At 33.2% G+C, this 20,093-nt stretch overlaps 1 protein-coding gene across 8 annotated transcripts in view; it reads left to right on the top strand.

Annotated features, from left to right (window-relative positions):
- The window catches only part of NFAT5 (nuclear factor of activated T cells 5), a 121,376-nt gene extending 119,807 nt beyond the window's left edge, over nucleotides 1-1,569 (top strand). For all 8 annotated transcript variants that reach the window (XM_031950077.1, XM_031950078.1, XM_023495145.2 and 5 more), the window contains 2 exons: nucleotides 272-517; nucleotides 925-1,569. In XM_031950077.1, the coding sequence (XP_031805937.1) occupies nucleotides 272-507 (236 nt within the window). In that variant the 3' untranslated portion in view covers nucleotides 508-517; nucleotides 925-1,569. The remainder of the gene's footprint in view (nucleotides 1-271; nucleotides 518-924) is intronic.
- Nucleotides 1,570-20,093: the final 18,524 nt, after the last annotated feature.

The raw sequence follows: 20,093 nt of genomic DNA, 5'->3' as shown, positions 1-20,093 counted from the left end.
TAGTTTTGAGGATTTTAAAAAAAAAAAGTGATCATTAAACCACATGAGAGGGAATTAACATCATGACGGGAAAGAAATGTTTTATCAGATTGCTTTCTGTCTTGGGAAGGAGAAAAATTTGGAACACAAAATTACAAAAAATGAATGTTGAAAACTGTCTTTACATGTATTTGGGAAAATAAAATACTGTTGAGGGGGGAAAAAAAGAATACTTGGATACCTTGAGTAACTTTACAGAATTTTAATGATTTTATTTTAAATGTCTCTACAGATTGTGGCCAGCTTTTAACTCCTGGACCAGCAACATTGCCAGATCAGCTAATGGCTATAAGTCAGCCAAGTCAGCCTCAAAATGAGGGTCAGCCACCTGTGACAACACTTCTGTCTCAGCAAATGCCAGAAAATTCTTCACTATCATCATCTATAAACACCAACCAGAACATTGAAAAGATTGATTTGCTTGTTTCATTGCAAAACCAGGGGAACAACTTGACTGGCTCATTTTAACTGCATATGAGTAAGTGTTCCGTTTTGGTTTAGTAGTCTTATTTCCTCCTGTAAGAGGTTAGATAGTCTTTAAATGATACAAATAAGTTACACTTGGATGAATGTTTTCAGCAGCATTTCATGGGATTTTTCGATAATTTTGACCACTTCAAACCCCAAAGGCCCAAGAATTTTGAAATATGAATAGAATTTACTGTCTTTATAAGTTTAGGTAGATGCCAAAAGATTTCATTTTTATGTCTCATAAGAAATTGAATATTGAATTCCAAAAAATGCTGAAAAAAAAAAAAAGAAGAAATATAATAAATTATAGTTATAAGAATTAAGTTTTACTTAATCTTTGAAGGTAAAAATAAGCTTGTAAATAAATATTTTTTCAGTTGATTATATTTAATTCTTCTCTTCTTTTTTTTGCAGAAATTCTGTGAAGAAAAACCCAGTTCCAAGATGCTCTTGGAGCTTGTGACTACAATTGTATTAAAGTGTATGGAATTAAGTTGCTCTATAAAAAAAAAAATTACACCAAAAAACTATGTTTGACTAAATATATAGATTTTATCCTCCCTGCAGAAGCACATTTGTGCTACTTATTGCAGTGATTAATCAATAATATTGTCATATTCCATATTCCTAATAGCAATAATGACTAAGGATTTATGTTTTATGTTCCCATTCAGTAAATGTAATTGTTATCTCTTCCTAAGCACAGTGCCTCTATAAGGCACAGTATGAATTCAAGTCTAGTCCACTTGGTCATTATTGCTATTAGAAAATAACTCATAATGTCATTTTACTTTTTATTTGTTCGTTATTTTTCTTTCCCACATCTTTTCTGTTAAGATTTCTATAAAAAGGATATCCATAACTGAAGTTGATATCATCCAAGTAAAAAGCACAGCTGTTGGTCAAAGTAAAAGAATCATGTTGTCAGTTTTCATGGAGAGCCTGAGGAGCTTACCCAGTGACAAGCTGTAGTAGTAATACTTAGAGAGGACAAATCTGTCTGTGTAAGCAGACACCCTGTTTGTGAAACTGGGCATGGCTGAATGTTTTAAGGCTCCACATCAGAGTTGTTCATGATTTTCTATATGTTTGTACAAAGATGTTAGTCTATAATTGTGCATAGAATAGTAATGATCTTGTTCTACAGAAATGAAGGGGACAATTTATGGTAATTTTTTTTTTTTTTTAATTTTCTATGATATCCTGTCCTATAGGGAGTAATTTGAATGGCTGAAGTTCATTGTAACCTAATTTGCATTCTTCGGTCACAACTTATTGTAACTCAGCCTTAGACCAACATTCCTTTTTTATATGTTCCCATGATTTTTTTCTTCACTTTTTAGTTTGGTTGTAAGCAACTATGAATACATTACTGGCTTTAGGATCCTCTAGCAGCTTAAAGAAAATAAGACCCCTTTGACCCAAGGTGATCTAGCAAGTCCTGCAACACAGGGAAGGAGAAAAGATCTCTTCCATTAATTGGGAGGGATAGGAATTGACTCCAGGAAAGACAATGCATTTTTTCCCATGAACGGTGCTGTTGTAAAGTCTTCAAAAAAAAAATTTTCCCTCGAATGGGAAACAAAAGCTAAGTTTTCTTGAAATACCACTTCTCCCTGAGCTGCAGTGACTGTCATAAACTTGTCACCTCAGTGCTTTACAATTTTGAAGTGGTCACTTTCCTGATAGTTCCCATGAGCCTTAGGCTTTACAGGGTCATACTGTTCACTTAAAATGAAGAATTCACTTGTTTATATCTGTAAAGAGCAAAAGAACACACTCCGGGACTTGCAGGTGTAGCACTGGTTATACAGTTTGGGTGCTTTGACCAACCCGAGGAATGTTTGCTTCTCACTACAACCTCTTGTCTAGCCATGTGCTTTTTCCTGTTCTCCTTGTGGCATGTAGAAAGCTGTTCTTGCCGTTTAGAGCCAAGCTGGTGTGTGTAGCTTCTAAATCCTGATATAATGGCTTTGGTATTCTTGTCGGTTTCACTTTGTTTTATTGTTTTAAGTACAGAATAGCCTGAAAATTGTTCGACTTTTCTGTTTACTGTATTGTTTTTCTATCTTTGTATACTCAGTTGAATTGTGTAGAAATGTGGTGGTGTTGGTTTTGTTTTTATAACTAGATTTTTCTTATTTGTGATGGTCTTTCTGTTATTTGTATGCTTTATCTTGTCTTTACCACAGTCTTCTCTTCTTCTCTCACAAGCATATCTTTCCCACTATCTTTACCCTTCTTTTTCTTTTTCTCCCCTGCCTTCTTTATTTTTTCTTCCCAATCTCCCTCTCCCTCTCTCTTTCCTTCCTTTCCCCCCTGTCTCTCTCTTTATCTCTTTCTCTTCTCTCTCTCTCTCTCTCTCTCTCTCTCTCTCTCTCTCTCTCTCTCTCTCTCTCATCCTCCTTCTCCCTCTTCCTTTCCTTCTCCTCCCTTTCTCTTTCTTTCCTTCTCTCTCTGATTGAGAGGCATTGAATTACGTTTTCAGTAGTACAGGCTTCTTGCCGATATGAAGGGAACTTTTCAGAAAGAGACCTGCTCTGGGTCATTTAATTTTGAATACAGTTTTCAATCGTTCAAGTTTTGGATGGTTTATATCTAATGTGTGTTTCATTTTTTTGGAAAGCTATATTTTGTATTTAGGAAATGGTATACTATTTTGCTATTTGTACTGAGTGAGTACATTGGCATAAATATAAAAAATTTATATATATATATATATATATATACATATATATAAACTATTCTTTTTGCCACACATTTTTGTGGTAAATTTGTGAGTTTGTCTGATGTTCTACCACAACGTGGCGTCTGATAACAGTGAGGGGGGTTTTGTTATGTCTTTATTAAGTATTTAAGTACTTTTTGCAACAGAAATGACCTGTTCATCTGTGGCCATTCCATCGGGCAGTGCATTGTTATATTAGTGGGCTAAAGGCAACTTCACTGTGTTTGCTGTGTTTGTCACTCAGCAATGTGTTGGAGTAAGGAAACCAATTTTGGCAATTGTGTCATGTGGTGTTTCACCAGAATGAGCCAATCAGCTTTTGCTCACTATATATTTAATATTTTATTATTGTTGTTATTATTAATTGGCTTACTTGTTCTATGCCTTTTATTTATAAATACACTAAAACCATATTACAGTTTTAATAAAGAACATTTTCCTCACCACGTAATGCCCAGAGTTACATTTTAAATTCTCTAAACCAAAAATATTTTTCTTTCCCTCCTTATCTTCTCCATTGAAGAAGAGAAAAATCCCCTAGGATATATAGTTCAAGAAATGAAAAAGATCAACCCTAACCCAGTGCTTCACTTCCAAAATGTAAAGCCCTAATAGTGCATAGAATGTCAAGTATAGTATCAGGGTGATTGTACCCAGCTGCTATATAATTGGGGCATAGAAATAAAATTCTTTTGGTCAGTTCATTTTTGTGTTTTCCTAGAATATTTTTTTTCAATGATGATCCAGAAGCTTCAATGAGACCCTTTTATTCACCATATTCCAGGACTGGAATATTTGGTAACACTGTGGTTATAACTTCATCTTACAAAAAGACTGACTTGTGTACTAATTTACCTTATTTAGAAGAATGTTTATTATTGGGAAATAATTGATTGTCAGTGCCAAGTCAACGGGGACCAATTTTCTGTTTTACAATATCTTGTTGAGAACAGTACTTATACCTGAATTGTACTGATTCCCAGTTTGGGGTAGAGGAAGAAAACCCAATTTTCACGTGTTTCATAAATTTAGGGATTGTTATTCAAGGGCTGTGCTGTGCTACCATATTCCTGTTAATTCACTAATGGTGACTTTATTTTTTACTTTGTTAAATTTACGTTATCTATTTTAGGTCAATGTTAAGTGTACAACATTCTGAACACGTGATTTGGTTACAAAAAGTATTTGTATTTTGAATGAAGGGTAAAGCTCAATGGTTGGTTTGTGCTAATACTGCTGCTTTCAAACAACTGTTACAGATGGGAAAGAGACTTTCAGTGAGCCAGCAAAGAGCCTTAGAAGAAACAATTGGTCAGAATTGTTTCGTGGCAGAAGGACCTAAATATACTGTGAACCACATCTTATTTCCTTCATATTGCTATATTCAACATGTTCTTAATTTCAGAAATGAACACTTATGCTTGGAGCTTATCTGTGTGTGTGAGTGTGTGTGGATCTGTGTCTGTATGTGGTTTCTCTGGTTATTCATTCCATTATGCTTTGATACAAGTATAGAGAATAACTGGAGATTTGTTTTTAATTCTGAACCTTAACATAAGAGGTCACAGCTACCTTTATAAATAAAATATCTTTGATTCAAGATTCACAATGTTTTTAGCCCAATATTAATCTAAAACATTTTAATGATTTTTATTTATCATAAAAATGAATAAAATTGAGTTTTCCATGTTTCCATTTTAAATATATTTCATTGTTTAAGAAGTGACATTAAAACAAAATGTGTTTTTCCCCTCACAATAATGAAACCTGAGAAACATCTGGAAGTAAAGACTGGAACAGAATATTGCCTTAATAATGCATAGACCCAAATTTCAATACAAATGTGTTTACAAACATTTAATAGATGGAATCTTAAAAATTTGTTTTATTGTGAAATTTTCTCTCCTAATATCTTTGCTAATTGGCAAATCAATATCCTATGAGCCAGTTAACTTTATTCTTTTCATTGTCATAGATTGTACCACTTTTTTGGGACAAGCATCTTTTATAGATGTATACCTTTGTTACCATGAGGGCTGCTTGAGTAGAGGATATGACTAACCATCACAAGTAATGGGGGAAAAATTAAAACTATGTGTTCTAGTAATAGTGAGTAGTGTCATCTTTATGGAAGGACAATATAGTGTAGAGTAAGGTAGTTTCCATCCGCCGCTTATTTGTTTCAAAAGAATTTTTTTGGAAATATTTTAGTAATAAAATGGGTAGGTAATGTTCATAAATAATGTAATAATATCAAGATAGTAAAACAAAATTACTTCAGTTATGACTTTATTCATTTAACATTTTATATCTTACCTGATTACGTTTCTTGAGCTCCTATTGGCTGTTTTGTTGGGGGAAAAGGGAGGTTCCTTCTGTTCTATGCTAGCTTTCATTAATAGATGTAGTTCAGGTATTCTACCACTACTTATCTGATATAATTCAGGAAGCCTTTAAAGAAAATTTTATAAATCCAGATTAAATACTTGTTTTCAAGTGCCTTTCTTACTTTGACAATGCCATCTTTAAAAAATTTTGTTTAGCATTGCCAGAAAATGTATACTTTTACACTGATAGTTATAGTATTATCCTTTACATTATTTCCTGCTAGTCTTTTCTCTGTTTCTTAACTACTGCCTTGAAATTTCTGTTAAGAAACATTGCCTGAAAAACATTTTCCATAAGTTTTTATACCCCTTTGTCATATAACTAAAATATTTTATTAAACTCTTTTGAGGATGAGGGAAAAAATCTATCTTTTATTATTTGGATATTATATAAAAATTACTATAAGTGAGCTGTTTCTCATTGTTATCCATTTTGATCCACTTATAATTTATGTGTTAATAGAATACTTATGACATAACACCATACTTGTAACTCAGTGCAGTTTAAAAATACCAAGAAAGAGGTTTGTAAAGTGTTTACTATGTTTTTAAGAGGAGAATTACATTTCTGAAGCACTGTTTAAAGAAAACATCATCATACCCATATTTTTAAGTAGAAGGAGGCAAAAAAATGTAGTGTGTTCTATTTCTCATTCATTTTTCTATGAGTATATTAGAATTTCAGTTTATCTTATTTCAAAAACTTGCTGGAAAAAAAAGAAGTTGCACCTGAACTACTGAAGAGCAAAGGTGATTTCTTTAGAACAGATATAGTTAGGCAATCAAAAAAAAATTAAACTTTGTCTTATGGCCCTCTCTTGATTTGAATATACATTTTAAAATCTGCCCAATGTAATAGAAAAAAATTGAGCTTAAGTACGGATTAGCAATAGCAATATAGATTGAAAGGGAAAATTAATGGTAAAGTTAATAAGAAGATGAGATGAAATTCCATTATGTATTCCTAAATAATAGCTAGCACAACCTTCTCATAGTTAAGAAATCATGAATATGAATCTCTTGGAAGGAGACACTTGCAGAAAAACTCCAGTGATATGGAATTGCTCTCGTTTTATGAGTATTTTCATGACTGTTCATGGCACCTTGAGACTGCAGACCTTTAGATGCAGTATTTTTAATATCCAATTCACAGTATGCACTTTAATCATAACAAAGAAGTCAAGGGTGCTAAATAGTGGTCATTCTTTATTAGTGAATACTTTTTAATGATCTGAGGTACTTTGTCATTTTTGTCTTGGTAAACCAAGACACTGTGGGTATGTAACTGTATTGTGTGAATATCTTCCAAATGATCTGTATAATTAGGATTAAGGCTTTGAAATTTAGCCAGTAATAAAGGAAAAACATTAGGCATGAGTAAATCCGTTTTGTCTTTTTAAAAATAATAAAACCAAGCACATTAAATTTTTTTGTCAGCCCACATGTTTGAGGGTTAATTCCATGTATTTTTGTTATGTATATAAACATTATGATATATAATTTTGTACATATATCATATGTACATATAGTATATGTATATATGTATACTATATATAACGATCTAGCAGAAGTGTTTTGTTTTTTTTTTTTTTTTTGGTACTCAACATGTAACCATGTTGATATTATATAAACTTACAACAGCTTATCCCTAATGATTTATGAACAATGCTATTAAATTTCATCAATTTATTCTCTAGAATCTGTAGAAATGAAGAGTTTAAATATATATGTTTGGATACACATAGACTCAGTTTGATTACAAATAATGTTGAGCTAATTATCTGGTATAACATTGTCTTCATTAAAACCTTTACATAAAATGGCTTTGATTTAAACATATTTGGTTTGTTCTGTCTTTTAATTTTTTAATGAAACTTGACAGGTGCTAAAGTCTTCTGTTCATCAAATGGGTACAGTATGTACAGTGGTGAGACAAGCTTTTACTTACCAGCATGAGATGGCCCTGCTGTGGCTGGAGCGCTTATCAAAACTAAAACGTCTTTCATTCCCTGTACTCACTGAGTTGTGTGTATGAGGTAGTCAACAAAATGGCCAACTAGTTCGAACCTAAACAATTTCAAAAGCCATATGACTATTAATTTCTAAGGAAATGAATTACATTTTCATTTCCCTCAACTATTTGCAATCTTATAATTTTTATAAAGTTAATAACTTGTGCTTCCTATCCAGTCTTCATCTCTGCTTCCATATTTCAATTTTCTACTCTAGTAAATAACCTGACCAGGTTTAGGAAAAGCATTTATCTTAGCACTGTAATTTAGTTGTTGTTTTAAGGTAAAAATCAGAGTAGCCTTCTAGGAGAATTCACAGACTGGTCTTGCTGTGTACAAGAACGTGATGGAGAACACTTAGTAATAGATACTTGGCATAACCTATGCTTCATCTAGAAGTGAAATAAGCTATTATATTTTTCATTATAAATATTCATTGTTGCTCTAATAGTTCTATGATCTCATGAACATGAATAAGCCCTCAAAAAACAGATTGCAATCTCTCTACGCCTGCTCATGCTGGGTGACTGTTCTTCATGTCCTTCCTTAAGTTCACCAAAGAAAATCTAAAACAAATGCCAAATAAAATAAGATTTAGTCAATTGAATCATGAAGGCAAGCAATTTTTTTTCAATAATTCATGTGTTTTCTTAATGATTCCTTATCCCCTTTCTTGCCATGTATACACTGTTGCTTTATCTGTTTTCAACTCCTACCTAGCTCTGAATTGATCTCATTATAAAATAAAGCACACAGACTTTACACATTTCAGGCACCAAAATATATGAAACATGTGACCTCTCAAAATTTTTACTTCCTTTCACATGGATTACCTTGGGAAAACTTAGCAATGGCAATTACAAAGGCACAAGATGAAGAGCCAGTTTCTCCACCCTTATTTGAAAATTGCTGTGGAATATGATGCTGTACATTCCTAATTGTCAAGGACCCTGAATTTGGGAGATATGAAGACCCAAGTTCTAGTGCTAACTTTACCACTTACTAGCTGTGTGATCTTGGGCAAGTCATTTAAACTCTCCAAGCTTTAATTTCTTCATCTATAAAATAAGAGTAACAGTCTGCATATCCGAACAAGGCTCTTATGACTTAAATGAAATATTATGTATGAAAATACTTTGAAAAGTCCAAGTGCTATCAAATCGTAAGGGATAACCTCTTTCATTGACCAGCACCCTAGTTTGGGTACTCAAAGAATTCTACTATCTCTTTAGTCATTTTCCAATGCAACTATTACTGTCAAAATCTATCTCAACTAAACTTTAAATATCCCTGAATTAGCCCATATGTTACTTTTTAGGTGTCATTTGTTTAACTTATAGAATTTTCTTGGTTGTATTACTCTTATATGTTATAGCCCTCTGGCCTTTTTCCTTTACTAAAAAATATGGTGTTTGAGATGTAACTTGTAGATATACTTCATCACACTAAAATCAGGAATTTTAGTGATTTCTTATTTATTCCATTGAATTTGAGTTATTTCATTTTGATCTAGTGAATGCATCAGCTCACCTTATTCTTGCTTTCTTAGATAAGCTCCAAGCAGTTGTTCCTTTTGACGTTTTTGTTGTTCTTTTAATTTAATCTTTCAGTATGCTGTAATTTTTCAGTAACCCATTCTTTAACCAAGTGGTTTATCTGCCTTTCTGCCTTTTTTTTTTTTTTTTTTTTTTTTTTTGCTAGAGCACACTGATCAACCACTGAGCTACCTTCTTCCATTGTCCTGCAATGATGTGAAGGTAGCACCAGATGTTCTTTTGTGCATTTTTGTGTATATGGCTTTCATAGTTGGGATTTTCAGAGCACTGATACCAGATGTTTTCAGTTTGTTCTCTGGGGAAATTTCATTTGCATCTATGTTTTTAGCTATCTGTGATAACTTGTTAAATATTAAAAAATATTTTGCTTCTATTGGGACATTTGTATACTCGCAATTATATTTCTGTAAACAGCTGCAGTCAGAAATAAAACATCGAAAGTTTTCTTTTTGTTGTGTTAACCGTGTCACTTTTTTTTCTGCAAGAATTGTATCAATAATGAAAAAAATCTTATATTGATTGGGAAAGAGGGAGAGGTTATATCCTGGATCAGACAGGTCAAACTGCCCATGAGGTCTGAAAACAACATAGCACTCGTTACCCAGATGCAGATAATTCAGATTAGGACTAAACAAGATCCACCATATCTTTCAGAAGCACAAGCAACCTGGCCCTGACATAAAGTCTGTATTCAGAAAGTAAGATAGGAAAAATGAGAAAACAAAAGAAAACACCAAGGATGAAATTAAATTAGAATAGTTAAGACACAAACCCAAAAGAGAATATGCACTGCAAGCAACCCCTCCAAGAAAACCACTCATTTGCCACAGACTACAGTGAAATTCCTAGGAAAAAAGCTTTTTAAGAGATCTAAATGAGAGCTCTAGAGGACGAAATTGGAAGTCTATGCTAGTGAAGAAAGAGGAAGGAATGGAACTTAGCAAATCAGTGTTCACGTCCATACAAGTAAGAGAGGAAGGGGGCCAAGAGAAACCCTGTTTTCATTGGAACTGGCAAAGGAAAGTTGCATATACATACAATTGAGAGGGAAGTGGAATCAAGCAAATTCAACCCTAGCTTCCTAGAGCCAGCTGTAAAGGGAGAAGGAAAGGGAAGGAAGCACAGCCCTCTCACTATACTCTGTAAGGAGGATTGCAGGGGACTGAGGGCTAAGAGAGGACAGATTGAGAGAATTACACAATCAGCAGCAGGAATGGAACCAACTCGGGAACAGAAGGCTTCGGGTGGAGTTAAAATAAGCGACTGGAGCAAAATAAACTGGGCTTCAGGTGAACTCAAGCCAGTGTTGCATTTATGACCTCAGACAAGGCAGCATATTACATCTTACCGCATACAGACAGCACCAGAACTGGACAAAGGGCAAACTGGGATGGATGCCCTGTATTACCAGGGGCATGTGGTCTGGTTTTTTGGAATCCCTCCCTTTAGCCAAAGACCTAGAGGGAGGGCTGTCGGTATCTTTCATAGCTGGGTATGCCTTTCTTTCTGATGGACCTGAGAATACATCATTTGGACCTTTTCACAAATAGAAGGCAGCCCTGATTGGTGGATTAATGAGGAGGTGGGCTAAGAGTTTTCAGCTCTTCCCCATTTCTTTATTGTTGGTGGAGGTGTAGATTTAACAGTAGATTTATTGGGGGGGGGGTTAAAAAAAAAAAGCCAGGATATGCCTTGGGGAGGGCCTTAGCTCAAACTGGCTTCTGTTTACTGGATAAACCCCACACAAGGGTTAATGAGCAGATGACTTGGGGGCTGGGAGGAATCACTTTATTCTGTTATGCCCTTCAGAAAAACTGCCTGATCTACATAGCCTGGGGTCTGAAGAAATGGATAGATTTACACAGAAATATTGGCAATAAATAATACAATTCAGCATTAATTTTCAAGTAAAAAAATAATAATTGGGGATCTCAATGTAATTGAAACTTTTTCAGACTTAGATCTAACCAAAAGTTAAACCAAAAAGTTACCCAACCTGGCAGTTACTGAGTGGACTATACATAATTTTCATCTATGCATAGCACCCTTGAAGAAAAAAAATGGATCATGTGTTGGATCATAAAAACATCACAAAAATACAGAAAAGAAGAAATGTTAAATATCCCATATCAGATGCATATAGAAAATTTGATAAAGGGCCTTTGGAGAAAGAAAAACTTATTTGGAAATTAATTCTTAAAGAACAAATGTGTCAAAAAAAGAAGAAACAAATTACATCAAAGAAAAATGACTGCTGAAATAGCATGTTAAAACTTTTAGGTGCAATTAACACATTCCTTTGGAAAATTTATGTCCCTAAATCCTTTCATCAACAAAATAAGGCAAGACTAGGTCAATAGATTGGTTGTGTAATTTTAAAAAAAACCCTAGAAAACCAACAAATATTGAAACCATAAATTAACAAAATTGAAATTCTGAAAGTTGAGTTTGATAAAAATAAATACATTGACAAAATGTAAATAACATCTAATGGTTTTTTTTAAAGCAATAAAATAGACCTTTAATATGATTTTTAGAGGAAGACCAAATTGTCAATATCAAGCATGAAAAAGAATTCAAAAGAAATGAAGAATCAAATCAGAAATTTTTATTCAATTATATGCCATTAAAACAAATGCCAAAAAAACAAATGAAATGAATATTTACAGAAACATAAAATGCCCAGATTAACAAGAAGAAATGGAGAATTTAAATACTTGATGATAGAAAAAGAAACGAGCAATTAATGAACTCTTAAAAGAAAAAAACAGGACAAGATGGATTTAAAAGTGAGTTCTATCAAATATTCGAATAACAATTTCAGTGTCAAATGAACCATTTACAAAAGTGGGGAAAAGAGACATTTTACCAAATTCCAATTGTGATATGAATATGGTCTTGACACCTAAGCTAGGGAGAGATAAAATAGAGAAATAAAATTATAGAACAAAATCCCTAATGAATATAATGTAAACATTTAAAATGAAACATGAGCAAAGAACAACATGTCAAAGATTCTGTACATTATAATCAGGTAGATTTTTACTAGGAATGCAAAGTTAATTTGGTATTAGGAAAATTAAGCTTAATAAATGATACTAATTTTAATTAATTAATTGACCACTAATTTTAAAAATCACATGACTGTCTACAGAAACATTTTTTGGGGAAAATACAAGAGCCATTTCTGTTTTAAAAAAAAAAAAATTTAAAAGCATAGGAAAATCATTTTCCTTAGTGGAGCAAACAGTATCTATCTAAAGCCAAGAACCAACATAATATGCAATAAAGTAGAGATCTTTCCAGTAATACCAGGGATAAGACATCAGTGTCTGCTATCACCATTGCTATTTGCCTCGCTGATAGAAATGCTAACTGAGCAATAAGACAAAAAAGAAATTGAGGAAATATGTATAAACAAAGGAAAACAAAATATTGCTTTTTGCAGATGGTGGTGGTGTACCACAGTTCTCTTTTAATTATCCTGACTCAATTTCCCTAATTGTCCTGACTAAATTTCCCTAAATTGGTTCTGCCTCAGTTTCCTAAATTGTTCTGCCTCAATCCCCTTAGTTGCAAACCCCTCTCTGTTCATGAAGACTGATATAACTCAGGGCTATTTGCTCTAAGGTTATAAATTGTCAATATGTAAACTCAGAAAGGGGGGCTTCAGACATTCTGTCTCTAGTCACTTTTTAAACTCCCAGCTTGTTAGAGTTTATGGTCCTACCCTCCAACCTGTCAGAGCCAACATCAAGGTTCCTGCCTGGAGATTCCCATATCACCAGACCTTGGACTCCACTCCCCTGCCTTTGTTTAGCTACTGTATATAAATATGTCATTGAGCACTCACATTGGCTGCTGGATGCTGGGTTCTTGGAGATGATAGTCTTATTCAGCACTGGGACCAAGCCATGGATCCATTTGGTCCCAGTAAATCTCTCCATTAAATAAATTATTAAATTGTTCTCTAATCTCTATTTTGCCTCAGTTTCTCCAGTATTACAGTGGGTCTACTTAGAAAGCCATAGAAACAACTGAAAACTTAATTGAAGCAGAATAACAGAATATAAAGTACAGATCCATATACAACACATCAGCCTTTCTGTTACTAATAAAACCTAATAGGAAGAGAAAAAGAGAAATTACAATCATAAAACTAGGGAAAGTATAAAATGTCTAGGAATACACCAAGACATTATGTATTTGAATATGTGAACATAGGACTTTTTTTTTTTTTTTTTACAGAAATAGAGATAAACCTAAAAAAGTAGAATAGGAAAGCTACATGGGATCAGTACCAGGCCTGGAGTCAGGAAAACCTGAGTTCAAATTTTATGTCAGACACTTACTAGTTGTGTGATCCTAGGCAAGTCACTTAACCCTATTTGCCTAAGTTGTAATTGTAATTTGTAATTTGTGATTTGCTTAAATTGTAAAATTGCCTAAATGTAAAATGAGCAGGAGCAGAACACAGCCAATCACTTCAGTATCTTTGCCAAGAAAATCCCAAATGAGGTCACAAAGAGTTTTTAGTCATGACTAAAAAACAACTGAACCATAACAAGTCTCTTAGAAGGAGAGAGAGAAGTGGAAATAGAATCTACTCATGACCTCCTGAAAGAAATCTCAAAATGAAAATTCCCAGAAACACTATAGCCAAAATCCAAAGCAGCCTTGTCAAAGAAAAAATACTAAGAGCAGCAGCCAGCAAAAAAAAGAAATTAAGTTCAGAGAAACTACAGTCAGGGTCACACATGATTTAGCAACCATCAGTTGAAAGGAGTGGAGAGCTTGGAATACAATATTCTAGAGAGTGAAGGTGATAAGTTTTTTACAAAAGTTTTAAGTTTGCTACCACTTGAGATAACTTATCTTGAAAAACTGTATATAATATTTTGGAAGGGAAATGGATCTTCAATGAAATAGAAGAATTCCAAGCATTTATGATGAAAAGATCAGAACCAGAGAAGGAAATGGCAAACTACCCCATTATTATTATCAAGAAAACCCCAAATAGGATTGCAAAGTGTCAAGCATGTCTGAAACAATTGAACAAGAAGACAAGAATAAACTCTATATTTTAATGTGGAGAGATATGTCCCCCTGGAGTCCTATCATTAGAAATGATAGAGGGAATTTAATTAGACAAAGGGCTTAAGATTGGTTCTGCTATGTCTTTGTGATTTTATAACAAGATTGGAAAAATAGGAAAAGATTTCTGATCACCTTCCACTTACTCATTAAACTCCAGCTCTTTATCACCTGCAGAAGCAAATACAAGATATTCTGTTTGGGAGTCAAAGCCCTTTATCAGCTAGCCATACTTCTTCAGTGTTCTTACACCCTACAGTGACTATTACAAATAAATGAAAAGAGAAATGATCACAAAACTCCCCAAAATATAAATATTACAAATTTACAAACAAGTGTGATTCCTGTCTCTGTCTCCCTCCTCAAATGCAAGAAGATACCTCCTGAAGTCATGGGAAAAGAAATATTCTTGACCGAAAAACTGCTTAGAAATGATGTGCTGAATGGTCCAGATTTCTGCTTGGGGACAGTTGAGGAAGAGGAGGATAGTCATGGGACTATAGTTTCTAATGGCTCCATATATTCTGCCTCCCTGCCTCTAATAAGTGACTTGTGGATGCCTTTGGAAGACACCTCCTCTGTTAAGTGAATTTCTTGTGTGATATTCCTGAAAGTTGTCATTTAGCTCATGTTTAAATATTCCCCCAATAACAGGGAATTTGTTGCACCTCATCTGATCATATAAATTCTCTCACACTTTAAATATAAGAAGGTTTAAGGAAAAAAGTAAAGGGAACTTCTTGGGGAGAGGGGAGACACTGAGAAATGTGATATCTGTGAGAACAAATCCCAAAGTCTGAAATAAATTTATTAGATCATTTAGTAGAGGACAGCCAATCAGAAAGTAGGTGTAGCTCTAACTCATGCAGATTCTGGAAAGTTTACATTATGTGGGATTTAGATCAAGGAGCACACATGTGTACACATAAAAGCAATTTTTACCAAAAGGGCAACTTGAAAATAAGATAGATGGAGATGGATATGAATAAATGCAAACATTCAACAAAATTTGGGCAAAGCCAAAGTATAAATGGAACCAAAACAAGACCTGGGTAAGGAGACCCCAAACAAGAATGCTTGGGATGGATCCCAGTACCTGAGGGAACCCAAAATTCCTCGCAGCTCTTGGTAGCCTGGAAAGTTACTGAGGTCAGGGCAACATTCTGCATTCAAACAATTTCTAGTCACATAAAGTTAGGTTTAAACAGTGTTAATAAATAATAATACACAAAAGTAATGTAAAAACTTTTCAATAAACATTTATTAAAAGAAAAAAAGAGAAGATACTTCTCCTTTGCAGAAGTTGGAGGTCTACAAGTATAGAAGGACTTTTGCATCTATTGATTTTTTCAATATATTTATTAGTTTTATTGACTTTTAAAAATACTATTTTTCTTTTTTCTTTGAAAATTTGTTATACATGATGACTTTCTTTTTTCCCTTTATTTTATGTTTAAATAGCTTTTTATTTTCCCAATTATATGCAAAGATAGTTTTCAACATCCACCTCTGCAAAACCTTTTGTTCCAAATTTTTCTCCCTTCCTCCTCTTTTCCCCCCTCCCCTAGACAGCAAACAATTCAATATAGGTTAAACATATGCAATTCTTCTAAAGATATTTCCATATTCTTCATGTTGCACAAAAAAAAATCAATTCAAAAGAGGAAAAAAAAGACAAGCAAATAAGCAACAGCAAAAGGTGAAAATACTATGCTTTGATCTACATTCTAGTCATATGAAAAAATGCTATAAAAGTCTACATACATGCTCTTTGGGCATAGTTCCAAATTGTCCTCCAGAATGGTTGGATCAGTTCAGAACTCCATTTATTAGTGCCCCAGTTTTCCCATATCTCCTCCAGCATTTATAATTATCTTCTCCTGTCCCCTTAGCCAGTCTGAGAGGTGTAAAGTAGTACTTCAGCGTTGTCTTAATTTGCATTTCTCTAATCACTGGTGATTTGGAGCATTTTTTCATATGATTAGAAATGGCTTTAATTTCTTTATCTGAAAATCGTCTGTTCATATTCTTTGTCTATTTATCAATTGACTGTTATCAATTGAGGAATGGCGTGTATTCTTATAAATTTAAGTCAATTCTCTACATATTTTAGAAATGAAGGCTTTCTCAGAAACATTAAATGTAATTTTTTTTCTCCAGCTTTCTGCTTCCCTTCTGATCTTGGCTGCATTGGTTTTGTTTGTACAAAACCTTTTTAATTTAATGTAATAAAAATGAGAGAACATTATGAAATGCAAAATGGGTAATTTTATTATATTAAACTACATATCCTTTGATCCAGCTGTGTCACTGTTGGGTCTATATCCCAAAGAGACCATAAAAGAAGGAAAAGGATCCATATATGCAAAAAATATTTGGAGCAACTCTTTTTGTAGTGGCAAGGAATTGGAAACTGAATGGATGCCAGTCAGTTGAGGAAGAGTTGAATAAGTTATAGTATATAAATATAATGGAATATTAGTGTTTTATGAGAAACAATGAGCAGGCTGATTTCAGAAAAGCCTGGAAATATAGTTTCTGGTTTTTTCTTGGCTGGTAGATTCCAAAATATTTTTGGAATTTTTAAATTTTATTTTAAATTCTTTTTCTATTTCTTGCTGCTGGACTTTGTGGCTACATATAGAAATGCTGATAATTTATATGGGTTTATTTTATATCCTGAAACTTTGCTAAAGTTGTTAACTGTTTCCTGTAGTTTTTTAGTTGATTCTCTAAGGAATCTCTAAGAATACCATCATATCATCTGCAAAGAGTGATGATTTTGTTTCCTCATCATCTACTCTAATTCTTACTATTTCTTTTCTCTCTATTATTGCTAAAGCTAACATTTCTAGTACAATATTGAATAGTAGTGATGATATTGGGTAATCTGATGCTTCTAGTTTATTCCCATGACATATAATGCTTGCTGACGGTTTTAGGTAAATGCTACTTAGCATTTTAAGGAAAACTCCATTTATTTCTTTGCTCGCTAGTATTTTTATTAGGAATGATTGTTGCATTTTATTAAATGCTTTTCCTGCATCTGTTGATATAATCATATGATTTCTGTTAATTTGATTATTTATGTGGTCAGTTATGCAGATGTTTTTTTCTGATATTGAATCCATCCTGCATTGCTAGATAAATCCTACTTAGTCATAGTGTATTATCCTGGAGATAAATTGCTGTGATCTCTTTGCTAATATTTCATTTAAGATTTTTGCATTAATATTCATTAGGGAAATTGGTTTACAATTTTCTTTTTCAGTTTTAGTCCTTTTTGGTTTAGGTGTCAGCACCATATTTGTGGCATAAAAGGAATTAAGTAGGACTCCTTCTTCCCATATTTTTCCAAATTGTTTATACAGTATTGGAATAAATTATTCATTAACTATTTGATAGAATTCACTTGGAAATTCATCTGGCACTGTAGAGTTTTTCTTGGGGAATTCATTAATGGCTTGTTCCATTTCTTTTTCTAAAATGGGACTATTTAAGTTATTGATTTCCTCATCAATTAATCTGGGCAACCAATATTTTTGCATGGTTTCATCAATTTCACTTAGATTGCCAGATTTATTGGCATATAATTGGGCAAAATAACTCTTAATTATTGCTTTAATTTCATTTTGGTGGTAAGTTCACCCCTTTTTATTTTTGATATTGATAATTTAGTTTTCTTCTTTCATTTTCTTAATCAAATTAACCAAAGGTTTATCTATTTTGTTGGTTTTTTTTTAATAAAACCAAGTTCTAGTTGTGTTTATTAGTTCAATAATTTTCTTGCTTTCAATTTTATTAATCTCGCCTTTGATTTTCAGAAATTCTCATTTGGTATTTATTTGGGGAGTTTTAATTTGTTCTTTTTTTAGTTTTTTGTTGTATGCTCAATTCATTGATCTTCTCTTTCTCTATTTTATTCCAGTAAGCATCTAGAGATATAAAATTTCCCCTAAGAATTGCTTTGGCTGCATCCCTTACGTTTTCACTCATTATTGTGACTCTCTGGGATGAAATTATTCATAGTTTCTATGATTTGTTGCTTGACCCACTCATTCTTTAGGGTTAGATTATTTAGTTTCCAATTAAATTTTAGTCTTTTTTTCCATAGCCTTTTATTACATGTAATTTTTATTGCATCATGATCTGAAAAGGATGCATTTACTATTTCTGCCTTTCTGAATTTGATTGTGAGGACTTTGTGCCCTAAGGTATGATCAGTTTTTGTGTAGGAGCCATGTACCACTGAGAAAAAGGTATATTCTTTTATATCCTTATTCAATTTTCTCCAAAGGTCTATCATATGCAACTTTTCTAAAACTGTATTCACTTTCTTAACTTCTTTTGTACTTATTTTGTGGTTAATTTATCTAGTTCTGATAAAGGGAGGTTGAAATCCCCCATGATTTCTTGCACCTCACTTCACTTCTCCAAGAATTTGGATGCTATACCACTTGATGCATATGTTTAGTATTGATACTACTTCATTATCTTTGGTACCCTTTAACCAAGATGTAGTTTCCTTCCTTAGCTCTGTTAATTAGATCTGTTTTTGCTTTTGCTTGATCTGAGATCAGGATTGCTATTCCTACTTTTGTTTACTTCAACTGAAACAGAATAAATTCTGCTCCAGCCTTTTACCTTTACCCTGTATGTATCTCTCTGCTTCAAATGTGTTTCTTGTAAATAACATATTGTAGGATTCTGGCTTTTAATTCACTCTGCTATCCGCTTCCATTTTATGAGAAAGTTCATCCCATTCACATTGACACTTAACATTACTAAATCAGTTCAGTAGAATCATGTAATCAGAAGTCGAATATAAAGGCTTAAGGACTGAGAGACAAAGAGGAGGAAATGAATCTATATACATTTTTTTTCTAAAAGTTTGTCTGAGAAAGGGAAAACAGATTTAGAACGATAACTTGAAGGAATGAGAGTGTGTTTTTGAAGTCTTTTTTCTTTTAAAGAATGTATGACTGCAATAACAAGATTAAATGAAGATTGATTCTGATGGCTGTGGCTCTTTTAAACAATGAGATGATTGAGGGCAGTTCCAATGATCTTGTGATGAAGAGAGCCATCTGTACCCAGAGAGAAGACTGTGGGAACTGAGTGTGGATCACAACATAGCAATTTCACTCTTTTTGTTGTTTGCTTGCATTTTGTTTTCTTTCTCATTTTTTCCTCTTTCGTCTGATTTTTCTTGTACAGCACGATAATTGTATAAATATGTATACATATATTGGATTCAATTATATTTTTAACATGTTTAACATATATTGGATTACTTGCCATTTAGGAGAGGGAATTGGGAGTAAGAGAAGGAAAAATTTGGGACACAAAGTTTTGCAAGGATCAATGTTGAAAAATTATCCATGCATACATTTTGGAAATTGAAAAGCTGTAATAAAAATAAACAAATAAACAAACAAAAACAAAACAAAACAACAAAAAAAGAATGTGTGTGAGAGAGAGATTTAAAGGTAATAGGGAAAGAATGAGTCAATCCAGAGAGGCTGAAGAATGGAAGAGGGGAAGGAGAATGAAAGTTGAAGAAGATGGATGTGAAGGAATGGAGGGCACATTTTGTTCTTGTCAGAGTAAAATAAGTAGTAAAAATACTACTTACGGAGTAAAAATAAGATAGGAAAAAAAGAACAGAGGGTTTGGAATAACTGATGACAAGAGCTAGATTAGGACCATCCCTATATTGAGGCTGAGGTGGAATGGAGGTGGAATAGATCACAAGACCCATTAAGTAGATGAAGAAATTGGGAGATTCAGAAGTTTAAGGAAGTAT

The sequence above is a fragment of the Sarcophilus harrisii genome, chromosome 2 (genome assembly GCF_902635505.1).
Source record: "Sarcophilus harrisii chromosome 2, mSarHar1.11, whole genome shotgun sequence".
Taxonomy (NCBI): domain Eukaryota; kingdom Metazoa; phylum Chordata; class Mammalia; order Dasyuromorphia; family Dasyuridae; genus Sarcophilus; species Sarcophilus harrisii.
This window is presented reverse-complemented; position numbering and strand designations above follow the sequence as displayed.